Source organism: Lagopus leucura, unplaced genomic scaffold (assembly GCF_019238085.1).
Source record: "Lagopus leucura isolate 7727_CA_CO unplaced genomic scaffold, USGS_WTPT01 Super-Scaffold_100002, whole genome shotgun sequence".
Taxonomy (NCBI): Eukaryota; Metazoa; Chordata; class Aves; order Galliformes; family Phasianidae; genus Lagopus; species Lagopus leucura.
In genome coordinates this window covers 79,630,359-79,650,843 of record NW_024962263.1, presented here as the reverse complement: position 1 = coordinate 79,650,843, position 20,485 = coordinate 79,630,359, and the positions used below count along the sequence as shown (strand labels likewise).

Here is a 20,485-nt window from a genome sequence, read left to right as displayed (position 1 = left end):
ATTTTCTGTTCAGCATTAGACTTCCTCGTTTTTCTCCAGCAGAAGATGGTCTATGAGGCCAAATCCTGTAACTTAAAGTCTTTTAAGAGAGAATTAAGTGCTTTACTAACAAGTCTTGATATCAAATCCATGCTTGTGTGAAAGCGAGAGCGTGGAGTGTATTGCTAAAGAGCAACCTGGTGATTCATCTGTTAACTCCTTCTGGGCAGAAGTTGCTTGTTTGAGCCCAGTTTGCTCTAATACCCTGTTTGTCTGCTAGCATTTTTGGAAAGGTCCTTTTGGGGCAGTACATGCTCTTCTGCAGGTGTACATCTGAGGTATCTGCATTATTCATTTATTTTGTTGCCTTGGGAAATTTTGTCGGAGCACAAAACTTCAGGTCCTGCCAGGACCTTAACCCAACTTTAACTATTTGTGTTGTCTTGTACATGAAATGTTTTGGTTAGGTAAGAGGAGTTGTTTGTTCTAGGGATGATGGGTGTAATAGCTTCTCTTCACAATGTTTTTTTTTTTCCTATCTGAATCGTTTTTTATTGCAGAGGATGTCTGTTCTATGGTCCACCAGGAACTGGAAAGACCCTGGTTGCACGTGCCCTTGCGAATGAGTGCAGCCAGGGGAACAGGAGAGTGGCTTTTTTTATGAGGAAAGGTGCAGACTGCCTCAGTAAATGGGTCGGAGAGTCTGAAAGGCAACTTCATTTATTATTTGATCAGGTAAGATTGAAATATGCAGTATATTCCATTCCCAGTTGAAACTGTGATTTTCTGTGATTAACATTATTAAGAGCATCCTCTTTTGGGTACTTCGTTAGGGTTGTTGGTGGCTTTTTCCCCCACTGAAATAGGAATGTCAGCGTTTGCTTTTTCATTGCCTCCATAATTTGGATCAGAGACTTGAAATGGGAAAAGATCAAAATGAGAAAAGCTTTCAAAGCAAAAAAATTTCCTCCCACCAGAACAGCCGCAGAGAAGGCTGCAAGAGGCAAGAGATGATGGCTTTAGATCAGAGGGAAACAGATGCTGTCTGAAAGCAGGGTTCTTTAAATTCATAGAGGAGGCCTGCTTCCACAACCTGTAATTGAATTAAGTTCTGCTTGTTCTTTATGGCTGCCAAATAGCTGTAACAACTACTGGAATGATTTGTTTCCTGTCACCTGGTCACGGTAGGTTGATGTAGACTGATGCTTTCTGTTACTTATGTCAGATACTCCAAGTCAACAAGTAGAGATCCCTGATGTTACTCTAAAAAAAATCTAGTTCCAGTGACATGCCAACCATAATGTCTTTCATGTGTTTTCTCTTGAAACAGTGCTGTTTTACACTTACAGTATTACTGATTTTCACTCTAGGCATATCGCATGAGGCCTTCAATTATTTTCCTCGATGAGATTGATGGTCTTGCTCCTGTCCGGTCCAGTAAACAAGACCAGATTCATAGGTATTATGTTTTCTATGTCTACGTAGAATCTGCTGGGAGTGGGAGGGGCGATGCTGACCACTTTGTATTCCTCATTAATTTATCCTGAAAACTTGTAGCTCGGTGCTCCTAAACTTGAGATTATTTGAGACAACAGTTGAAAACAGTTCACTTGCTCAATACTAGCACAAGGTCTGTGTTACCTTACCTATTTTTGTCTGTCTTAAAATGAGTCACTGATGAGCATCAACAGAATTGTGTCCTTTTTTGAGTACTCACTGGAGAAAGTAATAGAATCAAAGAATTGCTCAGGTGGGAGAAGACCTTCGAGATCATAAAGTCCAAACACAACCTAATTATACTACCCTAACTAACAACCCATTGCAAAATCAAGTCCCTGAGCACCACATTCAAATGGTTTTTAAACACGTTCAGGGATGGAGACTCAGCACCTCCCTAGGGAGCCTATTCCAGCGCTTTACAACCCTTTCAGTAAAGATATCCAACCTAAACCTCCCCTGGTGCAACTTGAGGCCATTTCCCCTCATCCTGCCACCTGCCACCAGTGAGAAGAGACCAACCCCACTCACTGCAATCACCTTTCGGATATTTGAGAAGAGCCATAAGGTCTCCACTCAACCTCCTCTTCCCCAAGCTAAATGGCCCCAGTTTCTTTAACTAGCTTCTCACAGGCCATGTTCTCCAAGCCCTTCACAAGCCTAGTTGGCTTTCTTTAGACCTGTTTCAGCAAGCTCAGTGTCCTTTCTGTATTGAGGTGCTCAAAGCTGAACACAACACTAAGTCATGTGGATTGTATCAAAACTTACTGAACCGGTGAATAAAAACTGTATTTTTTCTATCAGCTCCATCGTATCAACGCTTCTGGCACTCATGGATGGGTTAGACAGCAGAGGGGAGGTGGTTGTCATCGGTGCGACCAACCGACTGGATTCCATCGATCCAGCGTTACGAAGACCTGGACGCTTTGACCGCGAATTCTTCTTTGGCCTCCCAAATAAAGAGGTCAGAAAGTAAATACAACCTTAATGCTAATGTGACAAAGTCGGATTTCATAGCAAAAAGTTGTGCAGATTGGATGAAAGGCTGATATCTGGAGACACTTCCATACTGTGCGGAGCAAATCTGCTGCTGAATATATATGATGACAACTTCAGCAAGTAGTTCACTCTACATTATTTTTGGTTTCACTGTGACTAGTCAAGAAAAACAGGATGTTGCTTGTCACTGGCATGTTTTAAGAAGGAATGAAAATGCAAATTGCCTTTAAACTATTGTTCTCATCTTGAAGGTGAAGGAAGTGGTGTACATCCTCAATGATTACTTTTTGCTTGCATAAAAACTTGTATCATGACTGGTGATGGAATGTATTCGGAGCTTTCCCAAAGTTGTTTTGTTTGCTTAATTACTTAATCTGCTTGGGCATTTTCACCTTGAAATTCTGCTCTTGGTCTCAGTAATTCACTTATGAGTGGATGGAGGCGTACTTCATTAGATTGTTCTAATTGGGAGTTACCTGTAATAGCTGACATTCTTACTGCTTCATATTGACAGAGGCTTGGGTGAAGATGTGAAGTGCGCTGCAGAGGGGAAGGGCTTGGGAAGCTTCTAGTTCAGTGGCAGTGATTAACCAAGGTTACAACTGGTGTCTAGTTTGAGTCATAGTTATTTTCTTTACAGAAATTGCAGCAGCTTGAAGAGTGGTACTAGAATTACTTTACTTGAATGAACTGACAGAAAAGCAAGTGCAGTGAACTGATGGGACTGTCACCATGAAATTTTCCAAATTTAAGAGAAATTTCTTGGAGGGGGAAAATAAAAAAATGCTTTTCATGATAGTTTTCTATGCTTTTTTGCTGAAGATCATTAGGTCACGTATTTTGGAAACTTTTACGTAAACTAGAATTGCCCTTTCTTTAACTGCAGGTTCTCAGAAAAAAAGATAAATAAACTTAGAATTATTAGATTTCCTGCTTGAAAATGAACATATTAAATTAACTATAGAATGGTTTGGGTTGGGAGTGATCTAAAGATCATCTACTTGCAATCCCCTTGCTATAGGCAGGGACACCTCCCTCTAAACCAGGCTGCTCAAAACCCCATCCAGCCTGGCATTAAACATCTCCAGGGAGGGAGCATCCACAACCTCACTGGGCAACCTGTTCCAGTGTCTCACCACCCTCACAGTGAAGAATTTCTTCCTACTATCTAGTCTAAATCTATGCTCTACCAGATTAAACCCATTTCCCCTTGTCATGTCACTCCTTCTCCCTATAAAAAGTCCCTCCCCAGCTTTCCTGTAGACCTTCTTCAGGTACTATAAGATCTCCCTGGAGACTTCTCTATGCTGAAAAGCCTCAGTTCTCCCAGCCTGTCCTCATAGAGGAGATGCTTTAGCCCTCTGATCGTCTTTGTGGCCCTCTGGACTTGCTCCAGCAGCTCAATGTCCTTCTTGTGTTGGTGCCCCAGAAGTGGACACAATACTCCAGGTGGGGTCTCACAAAAGCAGAGCAGAGGGGCAGAGTCACCCCTCTCAACCTGCTGGTTGCACTTCTTTCAATGCATGCCAGTATACAAATGGCCTTCTGGGCTGCAAGTGTGCATTGCGAGCTCACGTTGAGTCTTTCATCAACAAACACTCCCAAATCCTTCTCTGCTCTCAAGCCGTTCTCCACCCAGCCTGTATTTGTACTTGGGACTGCCCCAACCCAGGTGCAGGGCCCTGTGCTTGGCCTTGTTGAACTTCATGAGGTTGGCATGGGCCCATAAGCCTGATAGCCATAGCCCATAAGCCTGATAGCCCATAGCCCATAAGCCAGGCCATAAGCCTGTCCAGGTCCCTGTGGATGGCATCCTTTCCCTCTATCGTGTCAACTGCACCAAACGTTTAGCAGACAAGCAAACTGTTTGTAGTATTATGAAGCTTTTGAGGGAGTGTTGTTTCTTTTGTTGTTGCTGTTTTTACAAAAACATAGGACAAAATGAAACGCAACAATTTTTTGTTTCCAGGCTAGAAAAGAAATTTTCAAGATCCATACCTGTGACTGGACTCCTAAGCTGCTGGACACCTTTATAGATGAGCTTGCTACAGAATGTGTTGGTAAGACTGAAAACAAAACGTGTTAGTGGCTGTGACTGAGTTCCAAGGAGTCTTATCTTGTACCCAGCGGTACCCAAGCTGTTGTGCTGTGCTGCAGAACCAGTCCATGAGGCAGCTGGCGTGCCTTCGCAGCAGTCAAAATTAGCTGCTTTCATCTGCATCCCTTTTGTTGTTGTCATTGTTGTCTCAGAACATTGAATGGGTTTGAGGCATCTTGCCCCAGAACAAAGTTGGGATTAGGAAACTGTTTCACAGGCCTTGGATACCAGGCAGTCAGTCACAGAACAAAACTTCCCTGCTGTGCAGTAATAGCTTAAATTCTCTGTTAACCCACTTGTTTTTCGGACTGCGAATTCTTTAAATGTTGCATCTTGGAAACCTGGACTTTGGCTCATGTTTTTGCCTGAGACTGATGTAACACTTAATTCTTTGTTTATTTAGGGTACTGCGGAGCTGACATAAAATCTTTGTGTGCTGAGGCTGCTCTCTGTGCCCTCCGCCGACGCTATCCTCAGATCTACTCCAGTAGTGAGAAATTGCAACTCGACGTCAATTCTATTAAAATAAAAGCGGAAGATTTTATGATGGCTATGCAGAAAATCATTCCGGCGTCACGGAGGGCTGTGCCATCACCGGGCCAAGCACTGTCACCTATTATGGCACCACTCCTAGGAAATACACTCTCGAGAATCTTACAAGCCCTACAGAGGGTATTTCCTCATGCAGAGCTTGCACTGAAGAAGGACCAGCAGCAAGGTATAACAACAGGATCCACTTCTTCAAGATTTTGCCAAAGCAAAAGCTTCTGATTTGTGCAGTCAGTGTACACAAACACTTCAGATGTAACAGTGATAGAAGTTTATGATTTGTGTGTGCATGCTTTTATTATGGGAGTAACTGGTGGAATATAATGCATAGCATTTATTCTGGATTCTAAAGTGAAACGTGAGATGGAAGTACTGAAGGGCTCGATACATAGGAGAGCAGTACACATTCTCTGCTAAAGCATCCTGTTTCCAACAGTTGCTAACATATTTAGCATTTGTAGAGACAGAGATAAGTATTGAAGCGTAAGGCTCGTTCCAGTCCTGGTTAATGGAGATCCCTTTAGAGTGACATGCTGATTTCTGGAGAATATTCTACTAGTGTTACTCTCAGCAGAGCTGGTAGTTTCATTTGCTTTGGTAAAACAGAAGCAGAAAGGGTAGGGGATTGGTAATTGCCCTGCCGTTCTGTTGCCTGCCTTCCATTATTTTCTCCTTCAGTTATCTTTAAGGATCCTTAATTAGATAGAAGATGGGTTTGTCACTGTCATGATTTATTGGTCCTAGACCAGGGGGTCTGTGGCCACCACATCCTTAATCTCCATGTTTCCACTGTGAGAACCTGCTCCAGGAAGTAATAGCCTTCTTGGATTTTTTAGCTATTTCAGAACTACACAAATTGTTCCTAATTATATTTATTCTATGGGGAAAAGAATGAACAACTGAGAAACATACTTTATACATGTTGTGAAACTTAAAGGAGCAGCACTGCAGAGATGTGCAGCCTCCGTAGATCAGTAGCAGGATGATCTCTAGGAAATAACAGTCAGCATGTGACCTGAAATGAAGAAGGGGTTTTGACATTGATTTTGAAGCTGAAGAGCAAGAGAAAGAGGTACAGAGCGTTTAGGAAAAAATAACAAGCCTCTTTTGTCTTTCAGGCAATTTAAATTCTTTCTTAAAAGGTGATGCATTTGACAGAAATTATGAATCCCCCTCAATCTTTGAAGAGAATGTAACAGATACAACGATTCGCAGACCACAGGGAAAATTCCTTGATTTTAGTAGGTAAATGTCTGTTCCAATTGCATTTAAATTCTACTTTTTCAGCAGTTTTGGCTGTTACAAATATGGGGGGTGGTAGATGTTGAAGTAGAATCAAATGTGTGTGTTGAGGGGGTGATAGTTATTTGCAAGAAGTAAGCATGAAGGTACTGAACTTCTAATAAAATGCATTGCTAGAACTGATCAAGTTCAAAACTGAAAAAATCAGCTTTCTTTACCTAAGCCAAGTGATCCTCAGGCTATTAGAGCATGTTGATTTAGAATACTCAAAACCATGGAACTCTATCTATCATCTCAGCTTTAAAAGCCTGTGTGGATTTGTGCAGCCCTCTTGCCCATCTGTTTTCCAGGACTGTTAAACCAGTAGCAAATTACGTAGCAGGAACTCAAAACTGTTTTTGCTACCATTCATCCACTAACTTCTGTTAATGTTCTCATGTGGAAGTCAAGCCCACAGCTCAGATGTTAGATGATGTTATTGCAGCCAAATCAAACTTTTTTTTTCTCAATCCTATTGCTGCGCTGTTCAGAAAATTTTCTGCCCTATAAAGAAATATTTTATTTGTATGTAATATACTGCTGTAACTCAAGGAGTCCAACTCTGTGCTCCATTAGATATGGCCAATGTATTTCAGTGCCCACACCCATTCTTTTCTAACAGCATTGCTCTGCTCCTTTCTTCCTACCTTTTCCAGTAATTATGGCCAATTATGGCGAGCTAAATTTGACAGAGGTAGTCAAAACTCAATAACTTGAATGAGAGCCCTACTGAAGGTTAGTGTCTGGCTGACAGTGACATCCAGATTGGTGTGTGCTGGAAGTTGTGCTACTTCATCTCAGGTAACTAGCCAGTTGTCAGGTGTGTATTTAGCTGGACAACCTCCATGCACAAATTTAGGAGCCATTAATTAGAAGAGCAAGATGAGTGGCAGATATGACAGGGATTAGTAGGATTTTTTAGGGGGCAGTAAGCAGGTTGTAAGAACATGGGTTTTGATAGACTTCCTGGTCACAGAACTTGACTTGCTGGAATATGAAGAGTACTGTAAATATATGCATATATAGAAAAGAAATACTTTGAACATCTTTGTGTCTATTTCTTTTTTCCTTTTTTTTTTTTTTTACTGTTCTTTTTCTAGGAAAGCTTACTGGCAGCCTACATCCTGCAGGCCACATCTGCTGTTAGCAGGAAAGGCAGGATGTGGCCAGGCATCCCACTTGGCACCTGCTGTTTTGCATGCTCTGGAAATGTTTCCAGTTCATACTCTGGACATGTCAGTTTTATTTGTTAACACGTCATCACCTGAAGAGACATGTGCACAGGTATCTTTTTTTTTTTACTCTTTAATCTCACAATCTCATTAATTAATGTAAACAGTCAATTGAGTTGCAAGATGAGCAAAATTCATTGCTAGTGGCAGTGGCATTATTGTTCTGTTCATGTCTGAAAAATCACCTTTTTTTTCTTTTAATCTAGTCCTACACAGTAGGAATGTTGTACATGGCCATAGTTTTCACTGCAAATTTAACAGCAAGAATGCAATTCAGGAATCTGAAAGATGCTGCTAATAATCCTCTCTCTGTGGCAGGAAATCCTGCTCGTCTCAATAGGATTCAGAAAGTAATTTTCATTACCTTCTAAGACTGTGCTCCCAGTAGATGGCTCTGCATCAGACTGCATATTCTGCAGTTCTGTATCCTTTGTTGTTGTTGTTATATTTGTAAGGCAACCAATGTTTCAGGGAAGTGTCTGGGTTTTTTGTTGATAGTTTTCTATGTTTGTTACACGTCCATCTTATATGTTTTGTGCTGCTGCAGTACATGCAATAAGTGCCTTAAAAATCACAACACCTACATTTGTACAGTGGAGAGGTTTTTCTTAACTAGAAGAAACAAACAGATCCTAGAGCCAATTTGCTTTCAGGCAAAAAATCTGTTGTTGGGAGTCACTTTTCTTCTTTATTAGAAGCATTTGAGGGCAGTACAAGTAAGGACAGGCATGATATGTGACTGGTTATCCTTTGTCACACGTTTCCTTTTTTGTTGTGTGATGGCTGTGTCTGTGGCCATAGAACCATGGTGTCAAGTCACTGCCTGGATATACGCTTCCCATCTTGCAGCTGGTGCAACCTGAATGCTGATAGCATGAAAGAGCGCACAGAGAAATGTGTCGTGTAAGGATGCTTGCCATGTGGTAGATGCATGTCCTCTTGTGTGCTGTGCCATATGTGGGCAGTGGCTTGTTGGACTTCCTGAGCTTGTTGTCTGATCTGATGAATCCTTTGCTAAGGAGAAACTGAGTTACAGAACCATTTGTTCAGGCTGAAGACCTCACAAAAATGTACCAGAAAATATGAATTAAAACTAGGATTCTTTTGCAGTGCAGCCCTCATCTTTTCACCTAAGCCTTTGTTTCTTCAGACTGTGCTGCAGACTGACTTGGATACGTGTCTGCTCTGAATTGGAAGTGGTGCAGCCACAATCATGTAGGAATTGAGCTAGACTAAAACAGCTTGCTGAGGGGTTAGGCTTGGTTCTTCTGGCACGCCACCACACTGCTTGAGTTGCAAGGCTCTTTTGGAGTTCTCTCATACCTAAGAAGTTTTGAATAAAGGCAGATTCAGGTCTGATTCTGTCTGTGTAGCAGTGATGTATATTGGAGCAAAAGTAGCAATTTTGCCCTCTTAGTGGTTCTTTAGTTAGTTTGTTTTGATGGTTTGGCTTTGTGTACATGTGTTTCCTAGGATAGTTTGATGGATACGTAGACTTATGGATTAGCAGCCTATTCTACATGGTTGAGTTGTCTCATCCAACCTTTTGTTTTGCTAGTTGATCCGAGAAGCTCAGAGGACAGCACCAAGCATAATTTATATCCCACACATCCATTTGTGGTGGGACAGTGTTGGAGCTACGCTGAAAGCTACCTTTCTATCACTAATTCGGAACATTCCAACATTTGCTCCAGTCTTGCTGCTTGCAACATCAGATGTCTGTCACACAGCTCTCCCGGATGAGGTATTTCTGTCAATGCTTCTCTTAACTCTTCATTCAGTTTCTTGTTGTTTGAGGAACACTTGAGGCATTGGAGTACTGTGCTTTCTGAAAATGCATACTGTCATGATTTAGGCTCCCTAACAAATCCCTTCAAATTTGCTTAGAATAAAAATGGTGAAAGCATTTGCCTCAAGTGTTTTATGAGTCAAATGACCAACTTTGACCCAATATTTCCCCTCCTTCTCACAAGCAGGTAAGGTAAATTTACTTCAGACAATAATTTGAATGACTGCAAGGCAGTTGGGTATCTACTTTGTCCAGACTGTGCAGTCCTTACAATGGAGGTAGCAAAAATATATTTTTAGTGAGAACATTTCTTGTGATGTACTGCCATTGCATAGTAGGGTGGATGAAATGCTAGTAATTAAATGTAATTTAGAATAAGTTAAGATTGCAACACTTCTAGGAAAAAAAATCCATCCCTTTCTTTGTAAAGGCTAAAGATTCAAATCGGAAGCTGAGTTCCAACTTCTTTCTAAGTAACTTTGAAATCCAACTTTTATTGTATTTCTAACTGAACTTCAATAAGCGTACATGTGCTTAATGATGAATCCTTTGCAGACTTCTAAGAGTCTGCATTAAAGTGTTCAGAATGGAAATGTGCTGTTTTCACTCTGATTGCTTTGTCTCAGTGCTTCAAGGGGAAGACGGTATTGCCTAGATGTGTTTGTTATGAAATGCTTTGGGAGTGCTTAAGTTTCCACAGAAGTTTTTATACTGGTAAATCAATTCCTTCTAAGATAATATTGAAATTCTTTCCCTACCTCTTGATAGTAAAGATAGAAAAATAGACTGCACCTTAGAAACGTGCAAATTGAGACCTTATTTAAATACAGAAATAAAAACTTATTAGAAAGCTCTCTCTGGTTTACTGAACTGAATCCTTTCTCTTCCTTCTCTAGCTACTATGCAGGTTAAAATTAAAGGGCAGCAAGGGAAGTCAGTACAAAGTGAGTGGTCTTAGATGTTGTGAATGTCACAACGTTACCAGTTTATCCTACAGTTTTCTCTTTGTGCTTTAGGTACAAACATTGTTTAGCAGTGATTTTGGAGAAGTTTTCAATATCCAATCTCCCAGTGAGGATGAAAGAAAACATTTTTTTGAGGACTTGATCTTGACTCAAGCTGCTCAACCTCCCGCTTCAAGAAGGAAAGCAGGTGAGGATATTCAACATCTGAAACTTTCCTAACTGCAAGTTACTAGGTGTTCAGTATTTGCTTGGGTGGCAGTTTTCTATCAGTACTTATTGCATGTGCTTGTATTTGAGTACCTGACATTGGCTAAAATTTTCTGATTAATTGAAGCTGGGCAGACATTGGAAGTATTGCCTGTAGCACCACCACCTGAACCTCGACCTCTGACAGAGGAAGAAATGAAGTGTCTGGAGGAGCAGGAGAAAAATACCTTGCGTGAACTTCGAATTTTCTTGAGGGATGTTACTCACAGACTTGCTGTCGACAGACGTTTCAAGGCCTTCACAAAGCCTGTTGACCCAGAGGAGGTAAAGTGATGTTGATCTATAATGCCATTTCATCTATGTGTGCGTGTAATTTCTCAGTGTTTGTGAGCTCTGTATAGGAAGGTTTCTCCTTGTTTTAAGGACTGTACTCTTAGTGATATTGCAAGAAGCAGGAAGAGCTTTTACTTTTGCTGATTTCTTTAGGCTCTCAGCTGTCTGTTGTTTGAATATTCAGTCAAAGCTTTATTTCTGTTCTAAAACATCAGATCAAAAGCCAACACAGTTTGCTTTTCAAAAGATTTTTGATAAGACACACCATAGCACTGGAAAACATAGAGGCATCTTTCTTTATAATGACAAATGTCGTTTATGGGAGTATTTTAATAAGGCCTAGAGCACTTTTGTGGACTGCCCATTGTTTCTGTGGGAACAGGAGTAGAAGCAGCAGTTTGTAAAATAGTTTTGAGATTCTGTTCTCTGTTTCATCTGGGAATACTCAGTATGAGATCATCCGTAAGTGTTGTGTGGTTTCTTCTTTCTCCCATGTACTTCTTAGGTCCCCTTATCTCCTGTAGTGACTGCATAAGTCTAAATCAGGGGTGTATCATTACAAGTCACCTGTAGTTTTCATAGAGCTGCGTACCAGCAAAGTCCTGTTCCCTTAGGGATCTGCTGACTTTTCCCCTCCGTTCCTGAGGTGTGAATAATCTAAACAAATATATATGTCCTCATCTCAACTAGTCATTAGGCTCCTCTTACAGTCTGAGTAAAACAGTCTGCACCTCTGAGTCCAGTCATCTCATTCTGAAGTAGATGCCAGCATTGACATTCATTCAGGTGCAATTCATGCAGCCTTTTTCTCACTGCCAACAACAAAGAGAATGCTGGGTGACTTCCCCAGATTTCTCTGTTGTGATTTTTCTGAGACAAAGTAAAACGAATCTGTTTTGTACTCTCTGTGTGCTTCTGACCTCCCTGTTTCTTTTTCTTTATTCCATTTCCAACAAGTTATAAAGAGCCCTTCCATTTCCCAACAGTTTGCTAGTTAATTTCAGTATCTCCTGATGTCACAAATGTTCAGGGCTTTTAAGAAGTCATTTAGTTGAAGTTTTTAAAATGAAGAATTTTGGTAGATGATGTGCGAGTCCAATAAACCCTCTGAACGTTTCTGTTCCATCTGTAGGTGCCTGACTATGACACAGTTATTAAGCATCCAATGGATCTTTCAACGGTTTTATCTAAGATTGATTTGCACCAGTACCTAACTGCAGGAGATTTCCTGGAAGATATTGATCTCATCTGTAGTAATGCCTTAGAATATAACCCGGATAAAGACCCTGCAGGTGAGTTAGCACTTTTGATCCTTGTACAATGCATAGACGGATCAATGGTGTGCGTAGGCGATAGACTGCATCAGATCCTTTTTAACATCCATGGACAGCATTGCTTGTCAGATTGTAGATTTTGTGGCACTTAACTGCTTGGATGTGGAATGTAAGTGTTAATGTAAATAAAAGTATTCCCTGAGATATCCTTTTTCAGAAACTACCAATGCAGAGCAACTTTTTTCTCTGTGATCAAGAGTTTCACTGCCTAAGTTCTGCCTGTAAAATTTCAGATCGTCTCATTAGGCACAGAGCTTGTAGTTTGAAAGACACTGCATATTCCATTGTGAAGGAAGAGATAGATGAAGATTTAGAACAGCGTTGTGAAGAAATTAAAGAATCTCGTAAGAAAAGAGGTATGTGTTTGAAGGGTCAGGATTTTAAGACTCGTCTCTGTATTTGTAACTGAAAATGCAAGACAGACTTCTTTGCTTTCTGTGCTTTATCGCAAGGTTGCAGCTCTTCAGAATATGCTCCAGATTTCTACACAGTGATGGCAAAGGAAAACTCTGCTCCTGGATGTAAGAAAACAGATGCCGAGTGCAGTGACAAAACAAAGATGACAGTGACACCTGTAGATGCCAGTACACCTGTCTCCAAGGGCAAGTTGCAATTTATTCAGACTTTCTGGGTGAACTTGCCAATGTCACTGATACTATCTCCTGTGTTATTGTGACATAAAGAGTCAGGCATCAGAGAAACCTGTCACGCCAGTGGTTTTATGTTTTTGAATTTACTTCAAAAAGTGAGATAAATCCAGAGGTCATCCATCAGTACGGTTATGAATTAAAGTTCAAATAAAAAGTTGGCCTACCGGTACAAAACACTGGTCTTGATGACTGAACTGACGTTGAGTGGCTCCCAAATTGCTAATTCTTGGTATCATGGTTTCTGAATACTCAGCTAGTTTTCAATGATGCAAAAGAGCATCTTCCTTCTCTCCTCCCTTCTGTCCCCAGAATGCTAAAATACTTGCTACCCCTTTACTGTTATTTCCAACTGAAGGGTGAAAGTGAAGAAAAAGTGAGGAGCTATAAAAATAGAGATGGAAAGGGAACAGTCATTATTTCTTCCTGCTCCTTTGAGTAGGGCATGAAGAGACTTTGGCTTCTTTCCATCGGAACACATGACATGTTGTAAAGATTCCTGATCTCAGGAGTGAGTGGGAATCTTGCCACCGAGTTCACTCACATTTTGTGCAATCTTACGTAAATACGAAGCACGGTGGGCTTTTCTGTTGGGCAAAACCACAAAGTTTGTTTGTAACAAGGTTAACAGAACCAGAAAGCATATGGCGTGTCAGTCTTTACAGGCTGTTTTTTTTCTCCTTTGAATGTTGCCTTCAAGTTGTCTCTTTAATTAAACTCTTCTTAATATGTATTTAGCTTTCAAAGACTGGAGTGTGATAGCAACTTTAAAGGCTGTGTGGCTGTTTGTCTGTGTTGTTCATGTCGTAAGATGAAGTGTCTTACCTTGCTTTTTAGAAATAATTCCTATTGAAGGGAAGAGTTGTCTGCCTGTAACATCTTGAAGATGATGATTTTGCGAATGAAATGAAGCAGTTGACTTTTAATGGGGTTGGTTCACTATTAAAGATTGAACTTTTTTCTGAACGTAGGGAGTGTGTGCTTCAATTCCTTTGGTTGGTTTCCTTGTAAGTCAAGTAAAATGAAGATGATGGATTTTGAAAGAGTTATTTTCGTAATCTTTTGGTTTGCTTTTTCTACTGTTTCTTTGTAGAGGTGTCAAAAAGAAAACACAAAAAAACCGATTCCTCTTTTTCCATTGCAAAGAGAAGAAGGTCTTTTCAATTCAATAAAGAGAATACAATTCCCAAAGATGACCCAAATGAGAGGGACGGAGAAGATTTTCTGGCAAGCTATATTTCTAACATGGATCAGACTGAATTTGAACGCTCACAGGCTTCTACTTGGGAAGAAAGTGAAACTGTTCTTCAGGAACGGCAGACAAACAGCAATGAAAATAAAGCTGGATCAGAAAAGGAGAGAGGGGGGGGGCTTTTTGATATGGATACATCTGCTGGTGAAAAGGAGAGTGTCGGGCTGCCTGGACACTCAGACCTGAGAAGGGAAAGTGGTGTTTGCCAAAAACCAGACTCCTCTGAAAAGCAAGAGGCAAATGGTAAGTGAAATGTCCAACAGAACATTTAGTTCCACATTCCATCTAAGGAGGATTGTATTATTTATTATTAGCCTTTGAATTCATTCTATTATTTGTGTTACATCTCCAGAGAATCAGCAGTTTCTTCAATAGCAATGTTGCCCATGTAATGATGTAAGCCAAGCTCAAGTTTTTCTGTAGCTGCTCTTTTTTTCCTAAGATCTGTCTTTCTAATGTTACCTAACTGAAAAACAGCATTTGTTGACATTCTTTTGTTGTACGAGGAACTTTCCAGTAATGAGCAGTGTCAGATTAAAAAAATGCACTTGAGGCTGTGTGGATCCAGAGTAGCATGTGGGGTAGAAGACTTGCATCCTAATGTTTGCGATGTAAGATATTTCCTAACTTGAATTCTTTTTGGAGTAGCATGAGGTGTTGTAATGGCAACATTACTGTTTCTTTTCCCTCTTTTATCCTTCTGTACTCTCTAGTGCTCTTTTTGCTCTGAATTTCTCATTTTGGCAGAGGACTGACTTTAGCTGGAAAGAAGATAGAAGCCAAGCGTTGCTCAGTGAAGGAGTTGTAACAGTGCTGTGTCTGTATTTGTAGAGGGAGATTGCATCCCAGTACAGGATGCTTCATGGACGTTGTATTCCAGATCAACAGAAAATGTGACAGAGGAAATTTGTGTCATTCCAGATCCTTGTGTAATTCCCGTGACTCGTGCAAGATGTTCTCAGACCGAACAGAGGCACACGAGTGCTGAAAAAGTGATGGACATTATGACAGAGTCACCTATTGTAGTGATGGTGGATTACTGTGAGCTCAAAGTACGTCTAAGTTCAACTTTGTTTAAATTGTGAAATAGGACATATTTTTGCTTTATGTACAGTTATCAATTGAGGCAGTTGTTAACCAGTGCCAATTTACACAGTTAACGGCAGGGATATATAGCACAAATCAACCTACCATGGGCTGTGATTGATGTGTTTCCACACCTACAGCTGCTGTAGGTTTCTGTAGGTTGCTGTTTTTACTTCTGGTAAGCATTGTCTTAGGAGGCAGTTTCTCCACCTCAGTGTTAAAATTCAACCAGCCCTTTTACCTTAAAGCAGCCCACTGACAACCTGCTAGTACTGTTACTTATTAATGTTACTGCTAAGCTTCCAAAAACAGAAGAGCCAAGGATCTTTTGCTATTCTAAACTTGTATTTTTCCCATTTTTTTTTCCTCAGCAACTGCTGGATATGGTCACTGATCTAACAAAGGAGGCTGATATATTCTATTTTGAAAAATTATATGCTAAAATTTGTCAGTGTATTTATCAACACCGAGACGATTATGACAAAACCGAATTACTGAAGGTAATTTTTGTCTTATAGCATGTTCTATCACTGGTATGCAGTGTATGTGCATTCTGGAGATCGTGCTGCTTTAGCATTACTCTTCACTGTTTTGTTGTCTGTGCAAAGACAAAAACCAAAGTAAGACTTTGTCATTTCAGTCTGGGAGGCACTTCTCCATATTGCAAAACCATTGTTAGATTTGGCATGATTGGTGGTTTCAGCAGGAAAAAGCTTGAACTTGAAGACAATGAGTCACCCACACGGCCCTTTCCAAGCAGTTAGCATTAATCTGTCAGTAGTTTTTCTTGAGAACTGACTTAAGGGTGGGGGGCTGTGAAGGGGTGCTTTTCTCAGTGTTCTGCTTCCTCTTTCACCCCTGCAGGCAGGAAGACACGGTGATACTTGGTAGACGTTCCACCCTTAAGAGCAATTAAAGTATGAAACATTAACAGGAGAGATTCTAGTGAGACTAGAGAAAAGTCTCAATTTTTAACCAGTGTGCTTGAGCATCTGTAATTGGACGTAAAGGGAGATTTCTGCCTGTGCCAGTTGTACACTAACGGGTCCAGCTCTCTGATCTCTTCCTGTAAGAGAGGATTTTGGAGTTGTCAGAACTCAACAGAAATCTTCCTGAGGCACCGTGGTCCAAGTCAGGCATTCCCAGTATTGCATCAATTTGGATGTGATGGTTATTCAGTCTTTAGACTTAGGATCCTTGAACCCATTTGTCTTTGAGTCGCTTGTGCCTGAGAACAGATAAAATTCTTTATGCCTCTCAGTCTGCCTTGGAAAGAGGAAGCCTCTTTGTTTAGGCACCAATCATCTCTATCTCTTCTTCCACATCTGATAAAGAGTTATAACAGATGCTCTGTTCTGACTGGGAGAGTCAACAGTGTTTGAATTAAGGGAAGCCACCCTTGGAAAAGCTGCACCCTTCTCTCAGCTAGGATAACAATATGTTTTAGCTTGAGAAGGGATTTATTTAAGGGATTTATTTTATTTCAGGGCTTGAGAGCCTTTGTTACTTAACTTGTAATACTTCAAGCAAGCCATTTTCTTTTATTTTCTACCTTTTACTTGTTGATGTATTTCAGCCTGGAGAAGAGAAAGCTGTAGGATGACCTCATTGCAGCCTTTCTGTACCTAAAGGGAGCCTACAAATGGGGGTGGAGAGGGGTCAACTCTTTGAAAGGGTAGATAATAGCAGGTCAAGGGGAAATGGTTTGAAGTTGAGGGGGGGAAAGATTGAGGTTGGATGTCAGAGGTGAGTCCTTTACCAAAAGAGCGGTGAGGTGCTGGAACAGGCTGCCCAGAGAGGCTGTGGATGCCCCGTCCCTGGAGGTGTTCAAGGCCAGATTGGATGGGGCCCTGGGCAGCCTGGTCTAGTATTAAATGGGGAGGTTGGTGGCCCTGCCTGTGCAAGGGGGTTGGAGATTCATGTTCCTTGAGGTCCCTTCTAACCCTGGCCATTTTGTTATTCTATGGTATAGATCCATAGAGTCTCTACGTGGTAATCTCCAGTTTGGATGCATGAGGATGTATCTGAAGCTAAAGGGGATAACAAGGCATTGTGAGAGAGGCAGCACACTGTTTATTAGCTGTGACTAACAATTGGGTGTCATTATGAATTCTTTATTCATTTTGTGGAAAAGTAGAAAACGTTGATCAGTTTTATTTCTGCTTACTGATATTTTTGTTGTTTTTTTTCTTATTAGGTAATGAAGAAAGAATTTAAAGCCTTAGCACGAATGTGATCTGTGACATCCTTGATTTCTGTTCTGCAAAGTTGTTTTCGTTGGATGTTCTTCTGTTATTGTTGCGTGTAATTCAGTACTTTATGTAGATAGAACAAATATATCTTAATGTATATTTTTAATGTTCAGAAACTCTTTTTAAGTGTGTTTATTTTGTATTCTTTCCCTGTATTTGTTGATATTTTGTGATGAATAGCGAACTCAGACAGAAGGAGTACGGTCTTCTGAGATCAGTGCGTTCAGCCGTCCTCTGCAATGCACAGCACCTTAACCTCGTGTTGTGTGCTTTGTGAAGTACTGCAGTCAGTGCCTTTGTCACAACGTAGATGTGAATGTCTTCCAGATGCTTCCAGTGCCTCTTCTTAAAAGAAAAGGATGGAGAAATGGATAAGCCTATATCATCCTTTCTCAGACACATATTTTTTTCTGCAGAAATCCCTGGTGATGTATATTGTACAGCACAGTATGTGAGGGTTTTAAAACGAGTCTGATTCTGACATGTGAAATCTAATGCCTTTAGAAAACTCTCAGTGCAGTTCAGAGACTTCTTTGGTTTTGTTTTTTTAAATTGCCTGATAGCATCTCAGGTGGCTTTCCTGGAATTAACAACAGAAAGACAGTCTGGGAGAAAACGTTTCCACAAAGATTTTTTGCTATGGCATATTTTCAACAATTAAAATCCCAGCTTGAGAGGCAAAGCCAGGCTTGGTATTGAAACTTCCTAACATGATGCTTGGTCTTGCTTCTAACAGTGACAATCTTTATACTGGAAAATAGTATTTTTAATATTTATTAATTTAATGTAAATTATTAGTTGAATTAAATTTGTAAATAATTTTCTTAGTGACGAAGAGAGAATCTATTTGTCTATTTCTTGAAAATCAACTGTATTTCACCAAAAATATATGTAAGAAATATCAGAGCAAGACTCTGTTTTAGAGGTCAATTCCTCTTCAAACCAGTGGAGAAAATTAATGTGACAACTGTTTAAATTAACGTAAGATGGGGGAAGGTTTTGTTTTCAAAAAACAATTGTATCGTGATGAAATATGTAGCAGTATCTGTTGCTGGTATGTCACCAAATACCTAACTGTGCAATCCCCGAGTGTGCTTTCTTATGTGTGTTGTTTCTTTCTAGTGTGTGCCAACATTTCTAAACTATGTGGGTTTTTTTTCCTCTGTATTGTTTGGATGAGTATTAATGAGAAATGAATGTCCATTTGTTTCTTTCGATTCATTAAAAATCTTAAAAACAGTATGAGTCTGAAGACTTTAAAAGAAGTGCTTTATGGGAGTAGCTTACCTTGTTTATGGTATATTGCTTATGCGGCAGTAGCGAAGGCAGGAGGAAGAAAAGCGTACATTCAGAATTCACACATTAATGTATATTACTTGTTCTGTAACTTGGTGAATATCACAGATTTGTTTGGGGTGTGCATGGGGTTTGCTGAGCTCATTCTCTGAGTGACTTTGTTGGAAATGTCTTTGTAATGGAGATGGAGTGGAGAAATCCCCAGTCTTTTCTGTAAGTTTCTGAGCTGCATACAACGCACTCTTGTGCTTCCCAGGTTCTCCTCATCCCTTATCACCATACAATCATATGCAGTCAGCTCTCTGCATGGCAGCTCAAAGATCTCATCCTTACAAGGAGTGACTGGAAAGGAAGAACCAGGAGCATTCCTCTCACACAAACTTGATCTTCAGGCTATGCGCAAACATCTCCTGTTGTTCATCTCAATAACAAAGCACACTTCTACAGTTTTAGAAACTTAGAAGCCTCACTGTGCCATGAGTTGTTCCCTGTTACTGTAAGCGGTTCCCACGAGCCACTTTCTGCTTTTTCTCCTTTGGGAATCAATCACACGTAGGGTCTGAGCCAAAACTGCAAATAGTGATGGAGGAAATGGAAAGGCTGCTCCGAAAGTCATGCCTCCTATTTTATAACGTTGGCCAACACGGTCAGAGGTGGTACAGCAGCTGAACCTGCCCACCACTGCCGTGTTACATTTTGTCGTGTGGCAGATGGCAGCAGAGGGGCAATCCGATAGAATGGTGTCTGATACGGAAGTCTGTATGAAGTAAAGGTGTGGAATTGAATTCCCGCATGTGGAAGAAATGGCACTGACATTCATGGATTCTTGCTGAATGCTTACGGACACCAAAATGGGATGTGAGCACAGGGAGGTGGTGGCTGGCGAAACGCTGAGAAACAGCAGGTGAGCTCCAGTAGTGCACATCTCTGTGAGCGCAGCGTGCAGCCGTTCACTGCTGGCAAAAATACAGCTGATGGTGTGGCTGTTGAAAAATAGCATTTCTTAGCTGAGAATTTGCTCTGTCCTCCGGTGTTACTGTGCTCTTTGTGTTTGTTGTCGTTTCCAAGGAAAGCAGCGGGCGGCATGACTTTCGGAGCAGCCTACATACTATGTAAGCACGGTGCGTCGCAAAGTATCTCGGTGGCAGCTAACAGCGACGTGTCCGAGACGGCTGGAGAAAGATGTCCAAGTTCCACCTCTAGCCAGAGCACGGGGCTGTGCGGGTCGTCTCTTCCCCCGCCCGCGGCACGGCGGCTCGGGACCGCGCCGCGCCGCCGTCGCTCAGGGCCGGGCACGTGCGGAAAGCCGCGGGTGGAAGAAGCTGACAGGCGGGCGCTAACTTAGCGGGCACCGCCGCGGGCCCGGACCGGCCTCTGCCGGGTGTCCGCCGCCGACGGGCGGGGCGGCGGCGGGGCGGCGAGCGGCTCCGCCCCCGCTCCCTGCGAGGGAGGCAGAGGCACGGCCGCCGCTGCCCGTCCTCCCCGCGCGGCCGCCCCGGGGCAGCGAGGCGCCGGGAGGATGCGAGTGCGCGCCGCGGGCGGCGGCGAGGCGAGGGCCCGGGCGGCGTTGGGAGTTCCCGGCTCGGCCGCCGCCCCCCCGCCCCAAAAGAAGTGCAGTAGTTTGTGAGACGCAAGATGGCGGCGCGGCCGTGAGCGGAGGAGGCGGGCGGGCGGCGCGGGCTGAGGCGG

The 20,485-nt window shown here is 41.7% G+C and overlaps 1 protein-coding gene across 1 annotated transcript; it reads left to right on the top strand.

The window, feature by feature from the left end:
• On the top strand, positions 1–18,739 carry ATAD2 (ATPase family AAA domain containing 2). Its single transcript, XM_042869679.1, has 17 exons — positions 1–714; positions 1,350–1,438; positions 2,281–2,440; positions 4,445–4,535; positions 4,977–5,291; positions 6,241–6,367; positions 7,504–7,687; positions 9,194–9,379; positions 10,441–10,576; positions 10,724–10,920; positions 12,062–12,221; positions 12,497–12,619; positions 12,716–12,865; positions 14,004–14,405; positions 15,084–15,214; positions 15,620–15,748; positions 17,446–18,739. Exons 1-17 carry the CDS (start codon positions 640–642, stop codon positions 17,482–17,484), a joined length of 2,694 nt encoding a protein of 897 aa, XP_042725613.1. The 5' UTR covers positions 1–639; the 3' UTR covers positions 17,485–18,739.
• Positions 18,740–20,485: the final 1,746 nt, after the last annotated feature.